The sequence below is a fragment of the Parasteatoda tepidariorum genome, chromosome 11 (genome assembly GCF_982258835.1).
Source record: "Parasteatoda tepidariorum strain Cologne lab strain chromosome 11, Ptep-v5.0, whole genome shotgun sequence".
In the NCBI taxonomy this organism is placed as follows: Eukaryota; Metazoa; Arthropoda; class Arachnida; order Araneae; family Theridiidae; genus Parasteatoda; species Parasteatoda tepidariorum.
In genome coordinates this window covers 81,460,684-81,487,550 of record NC_141765.1, presented here as the reverse complement: position 1 = coordinate 81,487,550, position 26,867 = coordinate 81,460,684, and the positions used below count along the sequence as shown (strand labels likewise).

General features: G+C 31.5%; 1 protein-coding gene across 3 annotated transcripts in view; it reads left to right on the top strand.

The window, feature by feature from the left end:
- Positions 1 to 26,867, top strand: part of LOC107446337 (acetoacetyl-CoA synthetase) — an 80,671-nt gene that overhangs the window by 36,461 nt on the left and 17,343 nt on the right. The window contains exons 10-13 of one of the 3 annotated variants that reach the window (XM_021147617.4): positions 5,061 to 5,138; positions 10,408 to 10,597; positions 23,565 to 23,687; positions 26,627 to 26,740. In XM_021147617.4, the coding sequence (XP_021003276.3) occupies positions 5,061 to 5,138; positions 10,408 to 10,597; positions 23,565 to 23,687; positions 26,627 to 26,740 (505 nt within the window). The remainder of the gene's footprint in view (positions 1 to 5,060; positions 5,139 to 10,407; positions 10,598 to 23,564; positions 23,688 to 26,626; positions 26,741 to 26,867) is intronic. The other 2 variants (XM_087155348.1, XM_087155347.1) reach the window with 2 other exon arrangements.

Sequence of the window (26,867 nt, the reverse complement as noted above, 5' to 3'; positions counted from 1 at the left end):
ACAGTGAAAATGAGTGGACGGCGAGAGGTGAATGAGGCGGAAAGGGGCATGATCATAGGCGCCCACCGATTTGGTCATTCCATACGTGCCATCTCCGACAAGTTTCAGATACCACGGTCAACAGTTGGTAACGTCGTGTTGAAATGGGAACGAGAGGGAGTGATAAAACAGCAGTCCCGACCCGGCAAGCCCAAAATAATGTCCGACAGGGATCGACGATCTCTTCGAAGTGTAGTGAAGGCAAACCGACAAATGTCGTTGGGCACTGTCGCTACCAACTTCCAGGCTGCATCTGGCAGTGTTGCCAGTACACGTACCATTCGTCAGGAGCTGATTGCACAAGGATTCCATGGACGAGCAGCAGCATATAAGCCAAACATCTCTCCACCAAACGCCCGCCACCGATTTCAGTGGCGCAGAGCACGTCGCCAGTGGACAGTAGAGCAATGGAAAAGCGTTATGTGGAATGATGAGTCACGCTACATGTTGTGGCACTCTGATGGACGAGTGTGGACCTGGCGAATGCCCGGAGAACGGTACCTACCGGAGTGCATTGTCCCCATTGTGAAGTTAGGCGGTGGAGGAATTATGGTGTGTTCCTGTTTCTCATGGTTCGGCCTTGGACCCTTGGTGTTAGTGCGTGGAACCCTGACCGCAGAATGGTATAGAGACATCCTGAACAATTCCGCGCTTCCCACCTTGTGGCATCAGTTCGGTAATGGCCCGTTTGTGTTTCAACACGATAACGCTGCCATTCATAAAGCACATGCCATCACGGACTGGTTTGATGAAATGGGGGTGCAAGAGCTTGACTGGCCATCCCAAAGTCCCGACATCAATCCAATTGAGCATCTCTGGGATGAGTTGGAGCGCCGGTTGAGGGCCAGATCACAGCGCCACAAAATCACCACTCAACTCTTCGCCATGTTACAGGAGGAATGGCGGGCAATACCTGTCGCCGTGTACCAACACCTAGTAGATAGCCTTCCTAGAAGGGTTAGAAGCTGTGATTCGGGCGCGTGGCGGCCCTACGCCCTACTGACTTGATACTAGCAACTCATGTATCCGAAATGAGGGGTGTCCGGTCATTAATGGCCAGATAGTGTAAATAAATAACAATAATAAATAGTATTTAAAATTATTTAATTCAATTGACAGAAATTTTAAAATTAAAGTATTATCTTTATTGCACAGTTGAAAACATACATAAATTTTCAAAAGAAGTACTTTTGTTTCTTACGATGTTTATCAGCATGGAAGTGAGCAACAAATTTACGCCATCTTGTGTTCGTTTGTAAAAAACTACTGAGGATTTTCGAAGGTTGTCTAAATTAGTGGTTTTGGAAGCAAAAGCAATGCACAACTGGTGTGAATGTGTGGAGCTTGGTTTACAATTCCTCCATTATATGTGTTTAAATTTGACAACTTTCTATAAAGTGTTTATAAACGTTTAACTTGGTTTTAACTTGAAATAAAGTGTCCTTAACATTATTTCAAGTTTTTTTTAGTATTCGGTTACAACACTGAAATTTTAATTGTAGTAAGATATGATACATATAAGAATCAGTAAAGTTATTTTTGAGATGAAATATAAGGAAAGAATCATTAATTTAGGATGCATATATACACTAATTCTTGAAATAAAATTAGTTTGTCAATCAAACATGCACGCAGAACAGAGAGAATATTAGAATGAACAAGTCTTCACAGAACAAAAGCGAATAGAAATTATATATTATAAAATTATTTAAAACATTCGACAGATTTATGTAAATTTTCTTATGAGAGTATAATTAACTCAAAACATGCATGCCTTTTATGAAAGTTTACTTCTGTTTCTATAGATTGTCAGGCACTTGTGAGGCGAAAACAAGCTTTAATCTTATCGTGCTCAATTGTAAACAATCTAAGGCTTTCATGTAATAATTTTCAAACGAATGCTAAAATTGTAGAATAAGAACTCCTAAATGGAGTAGATGTATCTAAGCTTGGTTTCCTCTACTATGAGAGCTTAAACTTAACTTCACCTTTTAAAGTATATATGAACTCACGAATTGGTATTAATTTGAAATAAAGTACTCATTCACTCAATTCTTGGAGTTTTATAACATCGAATTCAGATAGGAAATTACACTATAATTTTTACAGGACTGATAGAGAAGAGCTTCTTTTTGCTAAATGTATTTTTTGGTTATTCTTGATTTTACGAAATATTTTACTCATACTTTTTTCAAGTCAAATCACCAAAACTGTTCTTCCCCCTAATTTTGGAAGAATTTAAAACGCTTTCGTGAATTCCAGTTCTTAAAAACTTTTTTTTGAATAATTTTACGAATCATTTCTTGAAACTCTTAAGAAAATGATTCTCACGATGGAAAAGAAGCTGCCTTGATCATTATTTTCTAAAATAGTAGACACGTAATATGCATGCATATAATAAGATACCTGCTCATAAAATCGGTAAGACTCACTAACTTAATAAATTCAAAACAAATTGATATTTATGAGGAAGTAGTTGGTGTGGAAATTAATGTTTTAGTGTGTGTTGTGATTAGGAAAAATTAAAAATATTGAAAGAGATAACAAGAATAATAAAGATACAATAGAATAACAAGATAATAAGAATAAATAAAACAATTGAACTGAATAAAGAACAGAAGTAAAAAAAGATGATTAAGCAGAGAATTTCAGTAAAATGTAAAATCAATCGAAATAGCAAGAATGTTGACATTGTTTGAAGCAACTGTTTTTCTGTTTTTAAATAAATACATTCTATATAACTTTTTAAATGATAGTGCTGCTATTATTTTGATTGGACTGTTTCAAATAGTCAATTGAGACATTCGATTTTCAATATCTTGAATTTTCCTTCTAATCCGTTTTATTGAGGTTTGACTGTATTTTCTTTTTCTAAATAAGGAAAAAGAATGCATTATAATGAGGTTCTACATTTTTTCTTTAATTTCCTTTCCAGGATAAGAAAGGCTAATTCTTTATTTTTTAATTCCAAAACTAAAAGCTTCGTTTTTGTTTTCTAGTGCTCGAAAAATTCCAGGCTATTTCTTGAAAACAACTTTGTAGAATTTTTAAAAAGTTCCTAATAAAGGCAAGGCCTTACGCTACTGAGTGACTGCACTGTCTGCGCCAGCCTATTGCCGGCTCTGCACGTCAATTTATCAAATAAGATTTAAAAACATTATTATTTATTTATTAAGAAGACATACTATTGAAAGCATTTGAAATATAAGTTTTCGACAGATTTTTCTGAATTCATCGAAAAAGGAAAAAGTATTTAAAAGAAGGATTAATAGAAAAATTATATTCTCTAGGAATTTATTTTATCGTCAATAACTTAGATGTATTTCACACGTTTGAAATCATTCCAGCTACTTGCTTGATCCTTGTTTATTTAAAGTTTCAAATTAAGAAAAATGAGTTTTTAATTCTTGTACATAGGTTCCCAACGTGTTTAGTGTAGAGGTGTTCCGTGAAGAGGGTGTTAGAAAGGTGTTTTTGAGGGTTGTCAGAGATTTCTGGAGGATCGTTAACAAAAAGTAGATGAAATAAATTTTGAGTACGGATTAAAATTCATATTTTTTAATTTGGTATTGGAGAATTATTTTCTCAGCTTACATTTGTTGTTAGAGTAATTTTTAATAATAACAAGACTGTAACATCCACTTAACTTTTTTAACGTTAAGTGGTGCCATGATCATCATATGAATTTGAAATATTTGTCACTGTGTCACTTCCCAAAATTTCAATTACAAGATTGATCTATTCTTTAATTTAATTAAACATGTTTTTTTTCATGTCTGTAAAAAATCTTTTTTTAGATCTTTAAGGTATTTCCCTTTTTTCTTACAAAAAAGTAAAATTAACTTGAAGGGGCTCAAACTTAGGACCTCTCTCTAACCATACTATTAGGACCATATTTCTCAAATTGCGGCTACCCCTAGGGGGTCAAGAATCCAAATCCGTTGAAAAGAAAGATATATTTATTCATATAAACTACGTTTTTGTGACTGATTTCGTAACATTAGATATCGTCTGCACTAATTGCAATATTTGAGGTCATCCCTTAGAACCATTAAGGTTGAGTTCTAATACGTGAAAATCCGATTATTCGTGCTGTGCACTCTCAGAAATAAACCTCTCACTTTTGATGATTCAGCAATTCTTGAGCAGTATTTCGTTAATTTTGAGAATCATTTCGTCACGAAATTATGTAATTTGCGACAAAACGCGAATTCTCAAATGTATGACGAAAATGTTTCCTCAATTCGTAACCTTTTCGTAGTACATTGTGGGAGATGTGTTAACTAGAATGATAAAACTAGAATAAAGACGAGAGAATGGAAAATAAACTGACAGACTACGCTGACCGGTTTGTATGGTGGTCAAGGAGTCAACCTTTTACCAGGAAGATCCGGAGTTTGAATCCCTTTTCGGACATTGGGGAAATTTATCTATCTGTCCTTGTTGCGTCGTGCCGTCTATATGGTGCCCACATTAAAGTGATTATTAAAAAAGTTAGAACATTTGGCACTGCAATTTTTCTTCGAAAAAAAAAGAATGACGAATTATATCTTAAAATTTACGAAATCTATTTCCTCGAAGAGGTGACGATAGTTATTTCGTCACTTTGACGAAATGTTTGCTAGGAGCATATACCAGGAAACGGTTTCGTCAAAAAGGAAGAAAGTTTCGTGATAATCGAGTGACCATTTTTACAATGTGCATGAACAAGAAATTAACAATAATAATAATGAAAAAAACCACTGTTAACTGAAAAGCTCAAACATTGAAGCTACGTTATATCAGCGAGGGTGAATCAGAAGATGAATTAGCGAATCATTAGATGACCTCAGTCAGAATTTTAGGTTTCTGGATAGGTGGTGTCAAAAAATGAATGCTGTATCGCTTAAGCATTCCTGCTCAATAAAGAAGTTATATATTAACTTAAGATAATTATTATTAGTTTTTAAGTGATATAAATTTTTAAGTTCCTAATAAATTTTTATTCTTATTGTTCCATATGTCTGTCTTTATTTTTATAGCTTCTTATGTCTGTGATCAGAGACTACGGAATGCATATGGATGCGGGAAGAGACGATGTCTATTTGTCTATGTCGCCAGTAAGTTGCCATTGATTCAGAAAAATTATTATTATAACATTTATCTTTATTGTTTAAAAAATGACTTTATAAATAACAAATAAACTTGTACCAATAAACATTAATCTGAAGGCAATATAATTGATACATTTATTTACTCAAAGATTGAGATCTTGTAAGTTTGAAACTTATTTCGTTCTGAAAATATGTGATGTTCCGTTGTAATCACTTTTAATATGTTTTTTTTTATTAATTATTTCTTTTAAGAATATTTTTTGAAATTTAGTGAAAAATCTATACCTACTGGAAGTTGCACATGAATATAAAAATGAGAGTAAGAAACAAAAGTGGTAATTAAAATCTGATGAAACTTTATCGATTTTTATCAGAGCAAAGATAGATTATTAAAAAAACCCAGTCTCTTTTTGTAAGAAATCGTCCTTCAGTTTTACTTTGAAATGAAACTCATCTTTACTGCACTTAATTTATATCATGCTGTGATACTATTAACAATTGCCAGTTTTCTTTTGTAAGAAATCGTCTTTCAGTTTTACTTTCAAATAAAACTCATCTTTACTGCACTTAATTTATATCATGCTGTGATACTATTAACAATTACCAGTTTTCTTTTGTAAGAAATCGTCTTTCAGTTTTACTTTCAAATGAAACTCATCAGATTTACTGCACTTAATTTCTATCACTTTCTAAACTAACTTTTCTTTTTCTATAAATAGATATTTAAATTTTCTTATGAGTTTATATGAAACATGCAGCTTTCATTGTTTTTAAATAAATGCTGGAAATTCTTTTTTCTTTTATGATTATTTTTCAATTTTAAAATGATCATATTTATGCATTTTTAGAAACATAATAGTAAACTATAAATTACGATAAAATATTTTATAAAAATAGTTTACCATTATTTTATTTATTATTTTTGAATAAAAGGGCTTAATTAGTATTATGACACGCAGGTATATAATAATATTAAAAATGTGTAAAAAAGCATTTTTATTTTCCTAAAAAGCGTTCTTACAATAAAATATAAATTTAGGCTTAAATATCTCGAATTTTAAATTAACACATAAATCAAAATATTCACATTATGTTTTTCAACAATTTTATCAAAGTTGAAAAGAAATTATTAAATATTAAGATCGATATCTCAAACTTCATTGGCTCCAGTGACATAAAATAGTGGCTGAGTTAGGACTCGTCACTGGCCGTGCCTGACTCCCGAAACACTTGCACCGTTTCACACTTGATAGTTTCAAGTCCTATTTGATGTCTCTGTAATCTGACACAGTTTATGGATGGTGAACATTTCATTCTTAGCAAAACTAACCAAACGTTCTCTTGTGGACCGCTACTGCGAGGCCAGGGGCCTTTCTAATACATACACTATCTCTACGATTATCTCTATTCAGTGACGTTCAAAGGGAGAGGAGAAAGGGCAATGGGTTCAGGCACTTTTATCGACAATTGAGCACATTAAAATTTCCTATCTAGTTTAATTTTACAAACATCATTTTTATTCGGGAATTATCAGATAATTGCCTGGTTTAAGCGATATATTTTACAAAGAATAAAATATGATTTTCAAACAAATTTAATAATAAAATTTTAGGTCATTAAAATTTCGATATTTTTTACATTTAAGAAAATTTATTATGCAATACTTTCCCGGTAAATAATAAGAATTTTCACAAAGGAATAAAAATATTTTTTACATGCATTTGCATAACGCATTTTAAAAGTGTTTCGAAGTCTTGATGAATATACTTTTAGTTTTGACTCTCTTTGAAAGTTGTTGAGTTGTGAGAAAATTAACCCTTATTTATGGATACGACGTAACATTTCCCAATCAAACAATGATTTGAAAATTAAGGTTTAAAAATTCCACTATCATATCTTTCAAAAGGTTATTATATGCAACATAAATAGAAAAGGGAGATTATAATTGAAAGGACCCTATTCTGATCCCGTTCTGCCCATCAGATTTTAATGAAACTTGGTATATACGTTGTATGAACCATAGGAAAAAGATTTCTGCAATAAAAATTGCAATTTTGACTACCAGATGGCCTTTTCTGATTAAAAAAACACACTTTCTTATGAAAATGAGTCAAACCAATAAAGAGACTAGTAATTAGAGCCATAAGAAATTTTCAGCGTATTTTTGTCATCCATAATCATACCCTTACAGAAGAAAGATCGAGTTGTACTGGTAAAACTGTTTAAACAGAACGGCAGCAATAACTTAGCACTGCGTGAATATCATCGTTTCGTTTAAAGGGAATGTGACAAAGGTCCATGTTTGAGAACAGTTAGAAGAAGATGATTACAAACATTGCAGAGACTGAAGACTTAAGTGTGTTGCCAGAAAGAGGGTGGAAAACAGTTGTGGATGAACCTGTCTAGGAAATCGCTGTTGTTGTGGTTGAAAGAGCTTCTACAGTTCCAGCTATTCTTCAGCAAGTGTTCGATCGATGTTACGTGAGTTGCTCGACAGTATGAAAAACTCTGCGATCCATTTTAAAATGGCATCCATATACGATATACGTGGTGCGAATGTTGCAACCTCAAGACCACCAAGACACGCTCTGAATTTGATTGCCGATTTTTGGCAAGAATGGATGCATCGTGGATTCTGATTACGTGACTACATGTCGTAGATTTACAGCTGATTTTATCCTCGGACGGTTTTTCTCTAAAACTTTCATTCCTCTAGGTCCTAAAAGGTGCTACGTCATAAGTGCACTGTATAGTTAATTCATTTGAAAGCAGGTCTTTGAAGTTCCAACAGTTAGTTTTGTTTGCATTTTTAGATTAAGCTTATAATATTTTTTTAATAGTCAGTATATATTTAGATAATATGATGTTACTATTTTTCTTCTGAGTGAATTCGGATTTTTTTTTATTTTTTACACGGAATATATTTTTTAAATTAAACTGATGATGGGAAACTGAGATAGAAGAAGCAAACAAGAAGAAATGGTTATGGCCACATTCCAATCAATAGATGATTTTTAAAATCGTTATGTGTCTAACGTAGGAATTTCAAAATTACCAAAAAAATGAGAAAAAAAATCAGTCAAAGATAGAAAAAATTCATAATATCCAATTTCCTCCCTTCTTTTGGTTCACTATATCCACAAAATATAATATATGTGTAAATCAAGGCACGGGAGCAAAATTTCGTTTACTGTATCCGGGAGTTCACTTTAAACCATGATCACTATTACGGGGTTTGACTGTGATAGTAAAACAATTGTAAATGGTCTCACGTTTTCCTCGTATCTAACACTATCTATTCTTTCTAACACAACCTAACTCTAACCTCGTATCTAACAGTATCGATTTGGTTATTTTATGTTTCTATACAGCGATCACCCTAGATGAAGTTACTAGGATTAGACCATCTCACTTAATAGTTCACCAGCAAATAGACATTTCATTCTCTAATTCCTTCTCCGATTTCAAAGCTCTCGCATAATGTCAAATTGTCATTTGCGAAATCTAATGAGAACTCATTTCCGTTTGGAATCACCTTTAAAAAAATCATTTCGAATCACTTTTTATAAACTCCTTGATTTGTTACTAATTCCGAATTGTGCCCAATTCCAATACCGAATGGTGCCACATTTCAATATCGAATTATGCTAGATTTCGATGTTTAATTCCGATTACAAATTGTGCTTAGTTCCGATACCAATTTTTGTCAAGATCTGATCATTGCAGCTTTTTGTCTAATTTTGATCCCGAATTGCGTGGAATTTAAATATCGAATTGTGATTAATTTCGATAGCGAATTGCATCTGATTTCGAGGACGAATTGCAACTGATGCCGATACCGAATCGTGTCTGATTCCAGTACTACATTGTATCTGATTCTAATACCCGTGATTTCGTGACCAAATTGTATTATAGGAAGAGTCAATATGAAATAGGAACAAATCATCAATATGAAATCATCAACACACTAACACTCACGTCACTTTTTAAAAAAAATATTGTAAGGTTATAAATATTAAGTGACGTGAAATCAGCTCGGAAATCAATTTAATGTTCTTTTAAAATTGTTTGTTATATTTGTAAAGAATTGAGAAACCCGCAGAATTTAAAAGCTCATATGTGAAATGCTAAAAAATAACAAACTAAAACTGTATGAGGTTTTAGGGAAAAATTTTTTTTCAATAGTTTAATTCAGTAAAATATATATTGAAGAAAAGTAAATCTATAACCGTCGTTTACCAGATTTTGCATTAACCCAATCATGACAGATTTTTTTAAAATAATATTTTGTATGTCAGCAAGTAAAAACTAACTGACAAGAAACCACCTGAAAAATTACATAAAACAAATCATGCCGTTGTTAGATTTAAAAACAATTTGAAAATCCATAGAATTTAAAAACATAATTCAAAAGGCAATAGGAGCAATATGTGAGATAGAAGCAATATGTGAGATTCCTAGGAATCTCACTAATCTTTGCTATTCTATTTACTAATTAGGTGGTAGAGACCCTTGTCTGATCATCTCCCTCTTTTATAATTATTATCACGAAAATCGTTTTGTTTCTTAATAAAAAAATTTAAATGTCATTCAAAAAATTTCACTAAAACTATATACACATAAAATAATATTATTTACTTATGCTTATGCTCTTCATTCCTTTATCCAAATAGCTCTCTTTTAATTTTATTATGATTTCTTTGCGAACATAAATCTTTTTTTGAAACATATTGAAGAACGAGGTGTAAGGGTGGCTAAGCTTATTACAGATGTAAGTCTTCAGGGCTGTGTTTACATTCAGAACTCTAAATAATAAAGTGAGCTTAAAACTCTAAATTCCTACGACGTAAATTTATTATCACAATTATAAATTTATAGCACCCGTGGCAACTTTGAAACAACAGCGGTTGGCTTGAAAAAAAAAAAACTAAGTCAATAAACTGTACTAAGTTACTTATGGAAAAGGGACTATGTCACATTTGGATTCATTTGTTTATTTCTTTTTATGCTTATGAATGCTTATAAAATAAGAAAAATGCTTATAAAATAAGTTTAAAAAATAGAATCAAATGCTATGTTTCCCTTTCTTAAATATAAATTTCGAGCTGTGTCTATATTCGAAAGCGCGCATTACAAGCTGTTTCCATTTTTGTAAGCACGCATTTAGAGCTGTGTCTATTTCCGTAATAATAAAAAAAAAGTTTTTTTTTTTTTAAAAAAAGGTCTTTTAATTTCCTCTATTAACTGTAATATCGAAACTTCTATTTTCCTGCAGGTTGGTTGGGCATCATGGTGCTTCAGTGCGAGTCTTTTATTCCTGGGACAAACTGTAGTTCTTCATGAAGGTTTTCCATACTTATTGAGTCCTACTTATTTATGGGACATGATTGATGAATTTAAAATCACAAACCTTATGATTGCTCCCTCAACTTTCGAGGAATTGGAGAAAAAGAAATATTTACCAAGTAAGGTTAACCAATGATATGACTGAACATTTCTGATATAAAATCAAATCAGGTGATGTAAAAAATGTAAGATGAAACAAAAAGTTTTTTGCATGCTTTTACATATCACTGGTATAAAGTTGATAGAAATATGACGTGTATACTTCTACTTCAGTATGTTTGGTACTTGTATTCAGTAAATCCATCATGATTTATCACATTTGGACTAACATTTGCTTGGTCTCCTGAAGAAACATCTCTTTAAGAGCTATTTTCACTGCATGTGATTCACGCACCTCCTGTTTCTTCTAGGGGGAATTATTTTCTGATTAGTGAAATATATTCTTCTACGTAAAACTCATAAATCAAATTCTCTTTCTCTATCGACTTCGATAGAGGTGTGTGAATGGTATGCAGCAAGAATGCATTTACACACATTACGCATTTCCAAATATTAGGAAAGGCAAAAAAAAAAAAAAAAAAAGAACTTATTTAAAAACTATGAAAAAAAATTTAATTTGAAAAGAGTTTATTTGGTTTCATTTTGGAAGGGAGTGGTGATAAATTGATTACTTAAGTCCCTTTTTTTGAATGATATTGTGATACGATTTTTCGAACATTATAAATTATATATTTATCTTTAGCCATTTTTCTTTTCACAAAGATTCAACAATCTTCTGTCCATGATGAGTTCTTCTGCAAAGAAGTGTTTTCCCACGTCTTTACTCGTAACTAGATCCAGAAAATGATTGTCTTAAATCATTGTAACTACAATGACACCGCAATTGATTCTTACATATAGTCTCCAACATTTTTTTAAATTTGGTTAACAGAGAAGTCTTTTAAATGTACATCCAAAAGATTTTTTTTCTAATGATCTTTTCGATTTTGTGTTTAGACTGTTCTCAAGTCGAGGACATAGGAGCATTATATTAGTAAAAAGGATAAGTCGACATTCAAAATTTGTTTACTGGCATCGTGATCCCTAGAACTAAGAATGTCAACAACATCATAGAATATTCACTATATATTTTAGTTTCAATCGAAAATTATGTTACATATACAAAGTAATCGTTAATACCATAGTCTCTATTCTTTGTAATTTTCAAAGATCTGTAACTTTATTTTAAGTAGGTTTCGTATTAAAAATTAATTTCATTTAACCCTCCTTAAAAACCCTTTTGCTCAGTTAAATATGTCTTGCTCAGTTTCGCTACATTTTTTATACGAAATCTTTACATCGATAACTAACAATTTCTAACAATTTAAAAATTAATGGCTTAATTGCATGCAAATCAAATGATTTCAACTCTCTAATGTAGTAATGTTTTTATAGTATCTAAACATTTTCTCAAATTGTATGCAATATTAGTATTTGTTATAAATTTTAACATGACGCGTTTCACGTTTTATTAGGTTAAGGGATTTTAAAATTTCGAAAAAAAAATCTAATTATATATGATTTCAATCAAAGCAATTCCTTTGAACGACAGGGAGGGAAAGTTAGAAACTCTTTTATTGAAACTATTTTTCAAAAACACCGATCTTATTGAAATTTTGTATAAAGAAATAATTTCTTTTTTTTTATCAGAACTTGAGCAATTTGAGGTCTAGATTTGTCCGAAATTCGTACTTTTCAGTTTAGAATTTTGTCAAGAATTCAAATTTTATTTTTAATTCATTCGTTCCATTACAATCTACGCCAACTTCATCTTTATGCAAAGATATAATATGAAGTATGTAATGTGACAACACACCTTGTTTTGTTTAGTGGAATAGCTAGGATTTTTCTCGATAAAATAAAGATCATAGAAAAGATATATCGTATAAATAGACAAAAAGTAGATAATAGATCATTTGTTGTTTTGAAATATTTTGATTTCTTTTGAAATTAGTCACTGAAATATTAGTAAACCAATAAATAATCGAGTAAAATTCTATGGAGGACGTGTTTTTGATTTTTTTTACGAAATTGTTGATTTGATTCAAAATAAAAAAAAATGCATTTATTGTGAATTAAAAGCCAAATTGTAAAATGAATTTTGCTTTACAAAACTTAAAATTATTTACACTTTGAAAGTGAAAAGAAACAGGGAATAATTTAGCAAATTACCAAAAAAAATAAAAATAATTAAACCATCATCATCTCATCCTCAAAACCTCTTCATAGTTTTTAATATACTCCATGGATGTTTAATCAAGTGTAATCAACAAGTTTCCGAAAACCGGAAGTAACTCTCTTCCTCTAATGTTGCAATTTTGAGGTGAAGTGTGAAAAGGCTCTATTAGTTAATATTATGAATTAATATCAAGAATTATTAGTATATGCGTCACACGGTGGGGGAAAACCACAGAAACCTTTCATGGTTAACCAGATAGCAAGAGAGCTCTAACCCATGATCCGTAGTAGTATACAGGGGGATATAAGGAACGGAAGTGACGTCACAGTCAACCGGAGCTTATTTCTGCCCCAACCAGAAGGTGCGTATTTCTGCCCACCTACAACCGGAAGTTGCTTATTTCTGCCCGCCTACAACCGGAAGTTGCTTATTTCTGCCCTCCTATGGACCGGAAGTTTCTTATTTCTGCCCGTATACTTATTTCTGCCCGCCTGTAGTTTCGATTTTAGTTTCGGTTTCTGTTTATTATTTAATTTACTAGTTTTTTGAGGGTGGCAACACTTATTAATTTTAATATTAGTTTTTAAGGATGGCAACACTTAGAAACTTTGTTATTTGGGGAGATATTGTATATTATGAAGTAATGACGTCATCTTTTATTACATAACACATAAATGATATCATACTTTTGATCTAGTGGCGCCATCTATGTGGGAATAAAATGACTTTAAATCTATTTTAATATTTAAACCTGTTTTAATATTATTTATTAAATATAATTAAGGCTGAGGATCGAACTCGCGCCATTAAAAAGCCTTCGTGGCTCAGTAGTTGGATATCATAACCATTGACCCACGAATGCTTGGTTAGATATGTGTTAATAAGTTTAACTTTTGTATTCTGAGCACGTGTATAAATAAAAAGGATTTGATGACGATATCATTCTACAGTTTCATCGATATTCACTTAACCTTTGACAGTTATTAAATAATTACTTCTGCCCCTCTCAATGTTATTATAACTTTCTCTGGGTGGCAACGGTACTGACCATACACGCGTTAATTATTACATAATAAATAAATGATATCCTGCTTTCACTCTAGTGGCGCCATCTATGAGGGAATGTCAGAAATAAAATAACTTTAAATCTATTTTATTATTTAATTTAAATATAATTATTGCTGAGGATTGAACTCTTCATGTGGTGATAAGAGATAACGATAAATAGAGGTGGCGAGAGTGAAGTTTTTCATTCATCATGGATCTTTTGAAGTTCAAACATCCCTTTACAGCTGTCCTCGCAGGTCCAACAGGTAGTGGTAAAAGTTATTTCATAAAAAAAGTGATTGAAAACCAAATGATACAGCCCTTCCCAAGACATGTAGTATGGTGTTATGGCGTTTATCAAAAATTATATGATGAGATGTCTAATGTTGTTTTTCAAGAAGGACTTCCATCCGATTTGAATCAATATTCAGATGCATTAATTGTGATTGATGATCTCATGAGTGAATTGGGAAATGATCCTCAATTGACGAAATTATTTACAAAATTTTCCCACCATAAATCTCTTAGCATTATTTTTTGTGGTTCAAAACATTTTTCATAAAGGAAAGGAAATGAGAGAAATATCCTTAAATGCTCATTATCTTGTATTATTTAAGAATCGTAGAGATCAATCGCAAATTACACATTTAGGACGTCAATTGTACCCTCGAAAAGTTAATTTTTTTCAAGAATGTTATGCTGATGCCACATCAAAATCCTATGGTTATTTACTCATTGATTTAAAGTGTGATACGGAAGAATCTTTACGCATGCGTACTGGTATGTTTCCTGGAGATACTTATTATGTGTACCAACCTCGATAACTTCATTTCAACTGTGAATTTCAAGGAAATTAGATGACAGCTTTAGCCATTGTTTTTGAAGGTTTTCAACTTTTATCAACACCTATAAATAGGACAAGCACTCGAAATTCAAATCATTTGAAAGTAAGATGTCCGTATGTAATGAGCGAACATTAGAGCTCATGAAATTGATCTCTAAAACTAAACATTGCAAGCCTCTTTTAAAAAAGTGTTCAAAAAGTGAAATAAAAACTTTGTGTGAGTGTGTATTGAATGTATTGTGTGGTAATATACCACTCACGAAATCTCAGAAAAATAAATTAGCTCCTCATAAAGAAAGTTTAAGAAAACTTTCTAAGAAGAAATTGCCATTGTTATCATTTTTATTACCTGCAGCTATTTCTGTCATTAATTCTTTAATTCATGGAGTACAGTAAGAAATTTGTGTTGGTTCCGGAGGATAGAGTGCAAGTAGCGGAACACTTATCACAATTGGATCAACAAATGAAAAATATTCTACGGAAAAAGAACTTAGCAGATGACGAGAAAGCAACCCTGTATTTACAAATATTGCAGAAGTATACGCACTTTTCAATTTCGAGACCGAATAAACCAGAACCTCAAACCGTTCAGGAGGAAATTACGAACATAGACGAGTCTCCAGTAGAGTCTACAGAAGAGATCTCTTCAAATATCAAAAAAGAAACTTAAGACTTTGAGGGAAAAATTCTAACTGCTGTTCCAGTTCGATTTCAAGAAAAGGCTAAAGATATCTTAAAAAATAATGAATCTCTCCTTTGGAACGCTAAAGGTGATATTATTCATGAAGATAAAACTGTTCCTGGAAGTAATATATCATAGTAAATCTTATCAATGACTTTTTGCGAAATAGAAAATCAGCTCCAGAGGGGAGAAATGTATTTTTGAAAACATTAAATGATATTCAATTACCATCACATTTAGATGTAAATAAAAAATTGTATAGTAAAAATAAAATTGTTAAGAAACCTATGATGTATGTCCGCAGAAGTGCTTGGGTGAAACTTTGAATAAAATTTTATTTATTAAAATGTATTTTGTCTTTATTGATCATTTTTTTCACAGGTGAAAAAGTTTATATTATCAAGGAAACATTTCACCCTTTATTAATTAATACAAAAAATTTTAGAAAAATAGATAGAATTTTCTGAAAAACTGGAAATTTCCTTTTTGCAAAAACATAAATATTTTCTTAAAAGATAGAAAATTTTTTATAAGAATAAAAATATTTTTTTGAAATATTAGAAAGTTTTTTTAAAAAGTTTGAAATATTTTTACGAAACTAGCAAATTTTTAACAAAAAGTAAAAATATTTTCTTGAAATAGAAAATTTTTTGTGTAAAAACATAATATTTTCTTAAAAGATAGAAAAATTTTGTTAAAACGTTTGAAATATTTTTACAAAAACAAAAAAATATTATCTTAAAAGAGAAAATTTTTTGCAAAAAACATAAATATTTTCGTAAAAGATAGAAAGTTTTCCTCAATAATAAAAATATTTTCTGAAAACTTTGTTAAAAAGAATTAAAAATGTTACACTATTGCCTACATAACAATATTTAAATGTAAAATTTTATAATAATGACATGAGAGACACTAGATTTAGTTTCATTCCTTTTTTATTTTCTAAACACAAATATTACACCATATTTTTTCTTTACAAATTGATACATCTGAAAATCGTTTACATATAATTGATTTGAAATATGATACATAGAATAGCCTTGACAACGTTTGAGTAAAAAGTAAATACAATATTGTCCACATACATTGGATGTAGGCGATTGAAACACTTTGGAATTCCATAGTACGTCCGTGTAGGAAGCGGTATTCACGTTGTAATATCCTGGAGGCTTCCCATATGAGTCATAAAACTCTAACTGTCTTTGATCATTCACAAATAACGCTAGCCAGTGAGTCCCAGCTTGTGATGAGTCATCTGAATTCGTGATAGCACATGTGTTTTCTCGGAGATTCGGAAGCGTATCTCTTGAATATACGCCTTGAAAGTAAGGTGTTGTTATCTTATCTTGCGATAAAATGTAGAATAGTTGCAATCCATCCATTCTTCAATTTCCGAAGTCGAATAAAATATTTCTTGACTTGTTAATTTCAATCAAATTTTCAAATTCGGCAAAAACGATAACGCATACTGTTTTTTTCAGTGATTTGGCAAATTTCAGTTCTAATCTCAAATTGCTATGCTTAATCAGATTTAAATGTTCTCCTGAACATAGATTTGGGGAGAGATTAAATCCAAATAACGTATTTCCGTTCCTGTAGTCTTCTCTGGAAATAAATATTCCTCTATCTTGACCCATTCGTTCCGTTCCATCAAATAAAGTTTGATAGGCACGAATGTATTGATTTTGTGAAAAGTTGAGTTCCAATGGATTATGGGGGACAGGCTGTCCATCTACATATACTCCAATAAAATCTAAATCAAAATGTTTAAAATCAAAAGGAGATTTTGTCAATGTTCCATGAAAAGCTTCATTATCAACACAACCAATAATAACCTTTTTAGGCATTTGACCCGAAAATATATTATCTTGAATAAAAGACATGCTCCCTTTAGGAATTGAATACACTTTGCATAGGACTCGATTAATGGGGTATTTTGCACTTGTTTTCTCGAGTGCTTTAGCATGACCAAGAAGCACTCCAGGGTTCACACGAACTTTTCGAATGAATAAAGAGACATGATCCAATACTACTTTAAATCTTTCAGATCCTTGTAGACAAAATTCTGGCTTGCTTCTTATTAGTTTTATTTTCAAATCCACTAAATTGAGTAAAAGACGTTCTTGATGAAATAAATCTGAATGAATGCAGCCAATCATGTCCACTGTTGCGCTTTCTTTGAAAAAAGCAGTTCTTTTATTTAAACCATCCTCAGAATCTTTATAAAATAACTCAGCAGTTAATTGAGATGTTTTGCTATCATATCCATGGTTTAGGAGAGTTTCAATATAGGCCCTATAGGGATAGGTATTACTTGAATTGGAAACTGTACGATCGTTTAAAGACACATCTACTTGAGAAAATAATGAATGTAGAAATAAATTCACAGGTCCTATAACATCATCTTTAGTGATAGCTGTATTGTTCGTTTTTACTATTTTCGCTTTCACATACAATTGTGTTTGACTGAGATCTATGTAATCTTCTACACTTCCAGAGACATGAAACTCTACGGGAGCATTATCAAAAACGTTAGAAAGAGGATGAAATTGTATCCATTGACCATCTTGAATAACTGTTTGAGTTCCAGGTAAAGTAAAAAGTTCCAATTCCGATTTTACGCACTCGGGAGAATCTTTCAACAAAAATGCCATTTTATGAATCAAAAATATCACGTCCACTCACTTTGCGTGCTTTAGATGAAATGAATCGTTTTTGCTTCTTACGCTTCCTTTTATAGTTTCCTTTTCCGACCATAGACTGCACTTTATCAATAGCTTTTCGTGCTAGATGTTTTCCACTTTCTTTAGTTCTTGTTTTGACGGCTTCCTCAAAGTTTTCTCCAGATAATACATCAGATGCTACTCGAGTTCCTGTTTTTAAAACTTCTTTTCCAATAGTTTTACCACCTCTTACTAAAAAGGGTAGCGCTGCTCTAAATAATCGACGAAATATACCACCAAGTCCATAGCCCTTTTGGAAATTAATACCCTTATAATAGGGCAAACCCGAGCCAATTTGACTCGCATAATGATCTTCGAATTTTTCAGCACAACAAACGTACGGTACACTCATCTTGACGTCTTCTCTTCAAATGAATGATTCAAAAAACGAATCGTACTATTTATAGTATTTGTCTCATGCGGAAATGTAAAACTATAATCACTTTACCACTTTCAAAAGGTACGAAATCACCTGAATTCAATCTGAGCTTCACATGGATAGTTTGAAAGGAGTGTCTCGTTAAAGGTAAGTATTGAGGTCTATCATAATACTGGCTGATTGTTTCACCATCATGTCCTTTTATTCGAACGATCCGCAGTAAAGGAGCTTGCGTATCTCCGACAATTTGTGGTGAAATTAAATCTGAGTAGACGTAAAAAACGGAAAAATTAGACCCCCGCGTCAGCCACAAATTCGCTTCTCCGGTTACCCGTAATGACTGCATCAGGTTGGAATCCTAACAATTCACCTAACTTTACTAAATGAAGGCTGCAACCTTGAACGGCGTTAATTTTAACTCGTTTCGTAGCTTTATTCTAATTTATTGTAAATCGACCAGGATTTTTAGGTAAAGCAAGTTGTATAGCTGATACAATATCGAACATTGATTCGTAACACCCCACATCAATTGTTTGCCTCGCAGTCGATATGATATTACCGTTACTTATCTTGTAATGAAAATAATTGTTACTTTCATTTACGTTCAGCCAACAATGCGGATAGATGATTTCAGATAGGCCTACTTCCCATTCCCCTTTTAGATTAACTGGTATCGGTAACTGCGTCTTAAAATCGGAAATTTTGTTGTTAGGAAAAAACTGCATGGAGCTATCAGAAGGTAACGTCACATAGAAAGACATTTTTGAGAATGAGTCTTCATAGGTTAAGTTTCACTATTTATACTTTTTGAATATCACTCACCCAGGCATTAAACTTTTCAGGATAACCTAGAAATTTAACAAAATATTCCGTGCTTCCTCCTTTCTTTCTCTTTTTCTCTTTCATTTACGTTCAGCCAAGAATGCGGATAGATGATTTCAGATAGGCCTACTTCCCATTCCCCTTTTAGATTAACTGGTATCGGTAACTGCGTCTTAAAATCGGAAATTTTGTTGTTAGGAAAAAACTGCATGGAGCTATCAGAAGGTAACGTCACATAGAAAGACATTTTTGAGAATGAGTCTTCATAGGTTAAGTTTCACTATTTATACTTTTTGAATATCACTCACCCAGGCATTAAACTTTTCAGGATAACCTAGAAATTTAACAAAATATTCCGTGCTTCCTCCTTTCTTTCTCTTTTTGATAACTTTTTCTACGGGATAATAGCCCGAGTTGACTACATAAAAAGTACCGGCATAAAAAGTACCTTCTATTGCTTCATTCTTTAAATCTTTTAATTTATACACAACAGGATTTCGATGAACTATTTTATCTACGACAAATAATTCTCGAGTCCAATTATTTTCATATCCTTTCTCAAATATAAGTTTTGATTTACTAATGCGAACAGTGTCACCTACTTGAAAAACAGGTTTATCAATATTCACATTGTCGCTATATAAATTATTCCAAACTTGTTTCTGATTATCGATGTTCACTGAGGCTGGTTCCATTTTTATACTTCTATGCTTTGCATGATTATAACTATGGATTAATTTAGAAAGGACATCAATGTATTTTTTCGTGTTGAATTCTGTAAAGTATTTCCACATCTTCGTTTTTAAAGTGCGATTAAATCTTTCAACAATACTTGCTTTAGTTTCATTATTCGTTGTAAAAAAATGAACTCCTAAATTTTTAAGATATTGCTGTATAAGTTTATTAGTGAATTCTGTTCCTTTATCTGATTGCAGTTTCTCCGGTTTTCTTTCTCTAAAAATAGTTTTCAAAGCTGGCAATACATTTTTGGCTGATTTGTCTTTAATAGGAATAGCCCAAGCATACTTTGAGAAACAATCTATACAAGTTAACAAATATTTAAATCCATTATTAAATTTCGCTAAAGATTGCATGTCAACTAAATCAATTTGAAATTGTTCATCTATACCTCCAACAATCTCTCTATTACGTTTAAATTTATGCCTCACAGGTTTATGTAAAGTATAAGAATCTTTAGTCTCCAACCATTTCTTAACGTCGCTTTTCTTCACCTTACCTTTCACAGAATTATAAATATCATTTACACCTCCAAAACTTCCTGGATGTCCAGGTTTCGTATAAACAGATGAAAGTAAACGATTCATAATCTATTTCAAAAATTTTTTAGAAATTATCAGATTTTTATTTTTGATAGCAATTTAATTCTAAGAGTTAAAATTAACACTCATAAACATTCTTAAAAAATAATGGTATACAATAATTTCTATAAAATTAAATAATAATACCTATTTAAGTATAAAATAGTTTTCCTTATTGTATTACAGCAATAATTTTTTTCTTCTTCTATTTTAAGAACCTGAAAAAAGTATTATTTTGAAAAAGAAAATTCATGCCTGCTGAAAAAAAGAAATCTCGTTTCCTCTGAAAACAAAAGTTCACAGTAATTTTTACACAATATAAAAATAACAACAAAATATTTTAAAACTTAAGTTATTTTATTTGCAAAAATCATTTTTAGCAGCAGTTAATAAAGTATCTAATTTAATTTCTCTAAAAAAAGCTTCACACAAAAAGTCTTTAAGGGATTGTCTAAACAGCCTTCGTTCACTTAGCTAATTATTAAAATCCAGAGTAATATTCTCCACATGTAAGTCCAAGCAAGACTCACTGAAATCGTGAACACTGCACACAACCTGGTCTAGAAAGTCAGCAGGCCTGTCTACTGACTTCAGACCTTTCTTCAGTCCAATATGTTTATACAACACAATTTTCAGGCAATCTTTCATAACAGGACCCGCTTCGTTGATGTCTGAATTCTTTGGCACCACTGGACACTGTTGATGGGTGGATTCTTGAAAAATGTTCAAAAAGTCCACGGACCTGTATTTTAAATTAATATAGCCGAATGTCACACTATCTCGACACTTCTGTAGTTCTCTCCACTGTTTGAAACTGATTTCCGTCTCGTGCTTGTATACGCGACCACTTCTGCAGGTATATTCGTCCACTAGCAGATACTTTCCCTCGTCATTCATCAGCACATAAAATTTTTCACGGGGATTAGCTGGAGGGATCTCTTCCAAAGCCATGTTGATGTCTGCAATGCCGAAGATACATGTCGGTGGACCATGACAAAAGCAAGCATTATACTGATCAGGCTGTAGAGTTATACCATATCCTGAAGGATAGCATGAGTCTCCATATCTGTTAAACCTTCGTATATGAATGGCTGATTTCTTGTTATACGTGCTGGCCAAAACGAATATGTCCTCACCAATTGAATAGCAATACTCTGGAAAGTTTCCCTCCTGGAACAAACCTTTCCTGTTTGGTTCATCCTAATAAAATAAAAAGAAACACTTTTTCGAGTCACCAAGAACAACAATAAAATGTAAAATAAGTAACAACTATTAACAGAATGTAATTATGCTTTAAATTTAACTTAATTATACCTTTCGATTCAAATAATATTAAAGAATTTTTAAAGTTAACTAAGTTTTGCCACATGCTCTGCTTAAAAAAGAATTAATGCTAGAAGTTACAATAAAACAATTCTATTAACAATAAATTTAAAAGCATAGTAAATTACGAAGAAATCAATAGTACTTACTTCAGTTTCAACATGTTTTCTCTTTAAATATCCGTCCATAACGACCCGGTGAATCAAACAGTTTAAAAACTTAATCGAGACACAACAGAAGAACAAGTGAAATACTAATATAAGAGGGGGAGGTAATTTAATCACTCTATCCTTCTAGTTGCCAAACCAAGAAAGTATAACTTTAACAGCCAATCAGAAAAATGTTAAGCTGTCACATGCTTAGCTATTTACTAGCGCAAGTGAAGGAAACTGAAATCAACACACACGTCATAGACCAAGATCTAGCTTATTATATCTTATCAGAATGACTCGCTCTGTAATCAGTGGTTGTGTTATCACACAAAACACGTCAAATCTGAACACGTGTATGGTCAGTACCGTTGCCATCCAGAGAAAGTTATAATAACATTAAGAGGGGAAGTAATAATTATTTAATAACTGTCAAAGGTTAAGTGAATATCGATGAAACTGTAGAATGATATCGTTATCAAATCCTTTTTATTTATACACGTGTTCAGAATACAAAAGTTAAACTTATTAACACATATCTAACCAAGCATTCGTGGGTCAGTGATTATGATATCCAACTACTGACCCACGAAGGCTTTTTAATGGCGCGAGTTCGATCCTCAGCCTTAATTATATTTAATAAATAATATTAAAACAGATTTAAATATTAAAATAGATTTAAAGTCATTTTATTCCCACATAGATGGCGCCACTCGATCAAAAGCATGATATCATTTATGTGTTATGTAATAAAAGATGACGTAATTACTTCATAATATACAATATCTCCCGAAATAACAAAGTTTCTAAGTGTTGCCATCCTTAAAAACTAATATTAAAATTAATAAGTGTTGCCACCCTCAAAAAACTAATAAATTAAATAATAAACAGAAACCGAAACTAAAATCGAAACTACAGGCGGGCAGAAATAAGTATACGGGCAGAAATAAGCAACTTCCGATTCATAGGAGGGCTGAAATAAGCAACTTCCGGTTCGTAAGAGGGCAGAAATAAGCAACTTCCGGTTCATAGGAGGGCAGAAATAAGCAACTTCCGGTTGGGACAGGAATAAGCTCCGGTTGATTATGACGTCACTTCCGTCCCTTATATCCCCCTGTATACTACTATCCGTCTACCAAAGAGGATATTTTTATGGCTTAAACTCAAGGTTTTGGCGTGAAAATTATTCGGAGATAGTATTCTCTGAGTCTCTTAATCATTTCAGCCACAAACGCCACTTGCTTATGCTCTATCAATACTTTCTAGAAGAGAGAAGGCTTCAGCACGAGTTACTCTAAACAAGAAATTTGATCCTTTAGTAGTCCAAATGTAATATCCTCTTTCGTATTTTCCACCACTGCGCAGCTTATTAGACCGAATGTAGTGACATCTTTCTTAATTCTCCTCTACGCAGTTTATGTTCGTTACGTTGGACTACTAAATTGAACCGTGCAGAGGACTTCTCTCTTTTAGGAGGTGCTGGCTCTATACGGTTACCATCCATAATTTTAAATGTTGCATGGTTTTTAAAATTAGTGTTTGGCAACAAGTGTTATATATCAAAGGAAATTTTCTTTTAGCTTCAAAGAACAATTTAAATTCCTTGAGACTTATAAAAACTGGAGGAAGTGTTGTAAAGAAATCTTCATTTGACTTTTTCTATAAAGAATTGAAGTTGAAGTCTGCATTCTCAGCTGCATACGGTGATAATTTTGAATTTTTATTTTATTTAAGGATTTCATCTTGAAAATAATAAATTTTGTTTTAATTTTTGAGATTTCAGATTTTCAGATTTTGTCTCTATTGAAAATGCGTGGTTAAGAAAGCGATCGCACACAAAATGCGTCTTTTTAGTGTTAAAGATTGAACCCGAAATTTTAACACTAAAACAAATGTATTTGGAATTTAGTTTACTTTTATTTAAACATTAATAGTGATAAAAAGTACACCTAAAATGCAAGAGATAGTGATCAAAAATAAAATATTAATCGAAATTGTTTAAAGTTAGCAAAATATTCTTTCCTCTTATTATTTTTAAAATAAATTATTAGATGATTTCCGTTTTAAACGTGTATAATTGATGGCGTTAACTTATGGAAGCTACGGAAATTGAAAAGTTGAATAATAATGAATCAAATTTCTACTACATTTTTATATTTTAGGGGTTCCATCACTGCACTACGAATAATCATTATGAAGCAAAGATGAGGACTGAGTCAACTCTTTGTAGAAGAGAGAAGGCCTTTGCACTGCTCACTTTAGTAGTCTGGAGGAACGAACTAACACTGCGCAGTGGGAAGCTAAAGAGAAAAATGTCAGATTATTCGAGCTACTAAACTGCGCAGTGGATGAAAAATAATAAAGTTGTTCACAACATTCAAAATACTAAAAAAATGGATTTCTCGTTAATGGTGTAACCCTTGTGTAGGCCTTCTCTCTTTTAGGATCTGTTAACTGAGGTTTTATTGATATATTACAATTAAAAATTTTTAGGCGATTTCATTAAAGGAGTACAAATCAGTATCAGTTTCTTTACAAGCTTTAAATATCTCAAAACTTATTTCTGAAACTCTCACTATCAAGAAATTAAAACTTTTTCAGGATCTCTCTTTCGGAATTCCTTTCAATTCTGATGTTTTTAATGTCTTCGATATCCTTAAATCCTTTCGCAAATGTTTCCGAATTAAAAAGTTTACAAGATATTTGTCTGAAGAATATAGTGAATGATTAATCTTCTTATTGGTTCTCATATTGCTCTTCACTTTAAATCCCTTTTTTCGGAAAGTTCTGCTGTCCTTCGACATCCTAAAACCTTGTACCTTTAGAAAATGTTTCCAAATCAAAGAGATTTGTCTGAAGGGAAGATCTGCACATTGGTCCTCTTTCACTTTTCAGAATACTCTTCAATTTTGATGTTCTTAATGTCATCTTTGATCCTTGTTTCCTTAGCAAATATTTCAATTTCCGAATCAAAAAGTTTTTAAAAGATTTTTCTGAAGAATATTGTGAAAGATTTGTCTCGAACTTCTTCGAATTTGCTATGAAATGTTCTCTCGTGATATAGTATCCTCTTAAGAAGACATCAACGTCAGAACTAATAAGTATTCTGAACAAAGACTTATAAAACTGTTTCTAAAATTTTGCATTTATGGCTGAAATACGTTATAGCAAATAAGGAGGTTTTCAAGAGTCAGACTTGGAAATTAATAGTCGAATATTGTATACTTCAAACACTGAAGATACCTTTATTAACTTTAAAGTAAAGTCAGATTTTTAACTTTAAAGATCAAGTCAGATTTTATTTTTTTGCAAATGTCCTGAAATCAACTTAAAAATTATTTTAAAGAGATTCTTGTTAAAAACTTGCTTGATTTAAAGTGCCAAAAAGGCCTTCAATCTCAAACTAAGGGGAGATTCTTAGAATTTTTTTTTTGAATTGAAGGGTGGTATAATGGTAAGCCACATTGTTCAGGAGAAAATTTTCCAAAAGAGTTTTTAATGAAAAACATTAATACTATGTAATCTAGTAAACCCATGCAATAGAATATTATGTGGTTAATGTAAAGTAGGTAGACATATATATGAAATAATGAATCGAGTTGGCAATAGGGTGCCATTTAATGGGAATTCCTGAAAATGTTTAAGTACCAATTTGGGTAAAAAACTAACGAAAAATATACTTATCAAAATATATTTGTCATTAAACTGCTCTTCAGTTGTGCTTACTAAAATATTCACTGAATTCGCTTTAAAAAATTAAACAAAGGGATATAATGAGAATTTTTAAGGTTAACAAAACTGGCTTATTACCAATGTGAATTAAGAAATTATTGTATGAAATAAAACAGCTGCAGTATAAAAAGAATAGCATTTTAACTTCTTGATATATATTAGTTTAATTGCAATAGTTTTCAACTTATTTTTTTCTTCTAAAAATTATTTAAATAATCACGCAAAATTTTATTAAAAGTCAATTTTAAGTGCATTTAATTTTATAAATATATTTAAAACAAATCACCGAAATATTTGTTTTGAAATTATTAAATCTCTTTTCTAAAATTAGCTGAAAGTAAGTTATGAGTATTAAAAAGAGAATTTCATTATTTTTTTTAAATAAATTTCCGCTATGATAAAGGAGAGATGACTGGTTTGAATGGGTATTCAAATCAATGCCAATTGCGTTAATTAAAAGGCAATTTAAGCTGCAGGAAATTTAAAGGGAAACAGGAACTTTTAAAATTTCCTTCCTAAAATATCCCGTTCAATCAACCGGTTTTTTCCCATCTTATACAATTCGATGCAGATGGCTACATTCTATTCATAAGAATAAATAAATAAATAAATAAATAAATAAATAAACAAACAAACAAACAAACAAACAAACAAATAAATAAATAAATAAATAAATAAATAAATAAATAAACAAACAAACAAACAAACAAACAAACAAACAAACAAACAAACAAACAAACAAACAAACAAACAAACAAACAAACAAACAAACAAACAAACAAACAAGCAAACAAGCAAGCAAGCAAGCAAGCAAGCAAGCAAGCAAGCAAGCAAGCAAACAAACAAACAAACAAACAAATAAATACTTTTTCTTATAAAGATGATTGTTAAATGCATGTTTTAATTCTAGGTAGTACTGAGGTGATGTTGTGCTCTACTTTTGATTTCAATATTCCTATCTACTCAGGAGAATTACCTACTTCAGCCTTATGTACTTTAATAGAATGTTGTGATGAAATAACTGGTACCACTTTCCTTTCTTGATAAAACAATTTTTTTCTACTTCGAATTATGATAATTTATCTGAGATTTATTATCAGAGGTTAAAAAATAAGCTTATGAGGGGAGTCTATACTGCGGTTACAAATTAA